At 38.2% G+C, this 2,967-nt stretch overlaps 1 protein-coding gene across 1 annotated transcript in view; it reads left to right on the top strand.

The window, feature by feature from the left end:
- LOC110330635 (estrogen sulfotransferase, testis isoform) overlaps positions 1-2,967 on the top strand; it is a 17,818-nt gene that overhangs the window by 6,143 nt on the left and 8,708 nt on the right. The window contains exon 4 of the mRNA XM_021210882.1: positions 263-360. Coding sequence (XP_021066541.1) covers positions 263-360 — 98 coding nt within the window. The remainder of the gene's footprint in view (positions 1-262; positions 361-2,967) is intronic.

The following is a 2,967-nucleotide window of genomic DNA, read 5'->3' as shown; positions in this document are numbered from 1 at the left end:
AACTACACAGAGAAACCCTGTCTTGAAAAACAAATATATATATATATATATATATATATATATATATATATATATATGAGACTCACTTTGATTGATGCAACTATTTGACTTTACTTTGCAATTTATTAATTAATAATTTTCTTTACAGTGAATTGCATTATTTTATTATGAAGGCAGTATAGAATCTTAAATAATCTTTTTTAAAATACCCATTCATATTCATGTGAACATTTTTGAAATGTCTGTTTATTTTTAAAACCAGGAATAAAACAACTAAAAGAGAAGGAATCTCCCAGAATAGTGAAAACTCACCTGCCACCCAAGCTCCTTCCAGCATCATTTTGGGAAAAGAATTGCAAGGTAACCAGAATTAGATTTTTTTAGACTTGCACAAAATCTTGGCACTTTGTAGATCACGAAGCACTTAAAAGTCATCGTATACATATTTTATCACTCATTTCTTATAACACACAGATATTTCAACAAATGTGAATTATTTTTACTATCACCCAAGACTAGACTATATTCACACTTTTTTTCTTAAGATGATCTGAACACTAGTGAAACTCTAAGACGTTGTTTGTTTCTGGATAAAAGAAGGATAACAGTTGTTGTCTAATAGGACTAAGTGCAATTATCTTTGAAACCTCAAGTCTAGTGCCTAACCCATTGTAAGCACTGGATGAATCACAGTGGATTGAATGTCTTTATTTTACAAAATATTAAGCGTGACATTGTGAGAGACTCAAATGAATCAGAGCAGGGTATCCAGACAAATGTCCTGGGATAAGCATTGACCCAGTGAATGAAAGTGACTGTTATCATCTAGTCCACTTGCTAATAATGTATCACACACTTGAAAAAACATAAAACAGATGTATTTTGGTTTGTGGTTCTGAATCAGGGTCAAGATGTAGTACTTACTGACTGCCTTTTTGTTGGCAGAGTTTCAAGATAGCCTGTGAGTCAGTGGCTACACACATATTCATGTCGCTAAGTCTCCTTAATGTTTCTTTCATGCCACCAGCACTTAAGAGTTAACTACTGTGACATTTTCTCACCCTTATCACCCCTCAAAGGCCCAAATTCTAAATACAAAAGTCATATTGTAATCATTCTACAGACACAGAAACTTCATCATGAACACTAAATTGGAATGTAAATTTTGGAGGATACAAACCATACGCGAAGTTACCAGTTTCCATAAGGCTCTTACAGAAAACCATAACTTAGAGTAAAGTGATAAGTAAGCAGACCCTCTGGGTAGTACTACATAGGCCATGGAAGAGAAGATTTCAGATGCATGGTTTTTAAAGAGGAGGAGTCTATTTAAACCCAGAGACAGCTCCAGGAAATATCTGAAAACCACTTCAACTTTCCTGGAAAGTTACGTGTCTGTGCTGACTGAAACAAACAAACAAACAAACAAACACAAAAAATGTTCTCCAGTACTTATCACAGGAAAGTTGGATGCCAAGTTAGGAAATTTAGATTTTATGTGAGTTATACTGGCCCGCTTTGTAGAGAAAAGGTCATGCAAACAAAGATTGGCAACCAGTAAATGTCCTGCATCTTGGCTGCTGGTGTCTCCTGAAATATTTGATTCTTTCTAAGTATCTCAGTGTCCAAACCTCAAAGGTGCAAATGCTTTCCTATTTTCAACTGAATTATCCTTAAATATACATCCTCCGGATGATTTCCTGCACAAAAGCTCTCTCACAGTTAATATTTTTTGGATGTCTCATTTCCGTTATTGGCAAGAGTTTTGATAGAGACATTCCTAGAGACATTCCTTTCCTTGTGAGAAATGTAGGATGTTACTGCTCCACTGAAATTTATGGTCAGCTTATGTATGTATATGTATGTATGTATGTATGTATGTATTTATGTATGTATTTGTTTATTATTCTTTAATCTTTTCTTTTTAAAGTCCAGTTGTTATCCCCCTCCTGGTCTGCCTCATCCCATTCCTCCTTCCCCATCTCCAAGAGGATGTCCCCACCCCTACCCCTACTCCACCAGACCTCCCAACTCCCTCGGGCTGCAAGTCTCTCCATCTTCTCTCAGTGCATCTTCTCTCAGTGATGCCAGACCAGGAAGTCCTCTGCTTTATATGCTGCATACATGTCAGGGGCCTCATGTCAGCTAGCGTATGCTGCCTGGTTGGTGGCTCAATGTCCCAGGGATCTCAGAGGCCCAGGTCAGTTGAGACTGCTGGTCTTCCTATGGGGTTGTCTTCCTACTCAGGGTCTTCAAGTTTTTCCTTAATTCAATCGAAGGGGTCCCTGGCTTCTCTCCTTGGCTTGGGTGTATCTGAATCTGGCTCTTGTTTGGCCTCTCAGAGGACTGCCATGCGAGGCTCCTGCCTGCTAGCATACCATAGTATCAGGAACAGTGTCAGGCCTAGAATACTACTTAGCTATTAAGAGCAAGGACATCATGAGTTTAGCAGGCAAATGGATGGAACTAGAAAATATCATCCTGAGTGAGATAACTCAGACCCCCCCCCCAAAAAAAAAGGACATGCATGGTAGGTACTCACTACTAAGTATATATTAGCCAGTGGGGAAAGGGAACTTGAAGGAAGACAGGACGTCATGTGGAGAAATGAGGTTGCCATCTCATAATCAAAATTGTTAATCAGAATTGTTCCTGGCTAAAAGAATTGCAGGGGCAAAAACAGAGAAGAGACTGAGAAAAAGGCGGTATAGTCAGATTTTATTACATACTCTTATGCCTCAGAGGTCATCAATGAAACAGACATAATTGTTTGAATGGGTTATTTCCATAGTGATTTATTGATCCATCAAAGAAGACGTAGTGGAGAATATTTTGTAAAAGTATGTTTGGAGTAGTGGATCAGGAAGAGTAAGTGTCAAAGTAAAGAAAGTGATTTTTAAAAGATCAAGATAAGCCAGGCAGTGGTGACGCACACCTTTAATCCCAGCACTTGGGAAGCAGAAGCAG

The sequence above is a fragment of the Mus pahari genome, chromosome 13 (genome assembly GCF_900095145.1).
Source record: "Mus pahari chromosome 13, PAHARI_EIJ_v1.1, whole genome shotgun sequence".
In the NCBI taxonomy this organism is placed as follows: Eukaryota; Metazoa; Chordata; class Mammalia; order Rodentia; family Muridae; genus Mus; species Mus pahari.
Note: the sequence above shows the minus strand (reverse complement) of the source record. Positions and strands in the feature narration are given on the sequence as shown.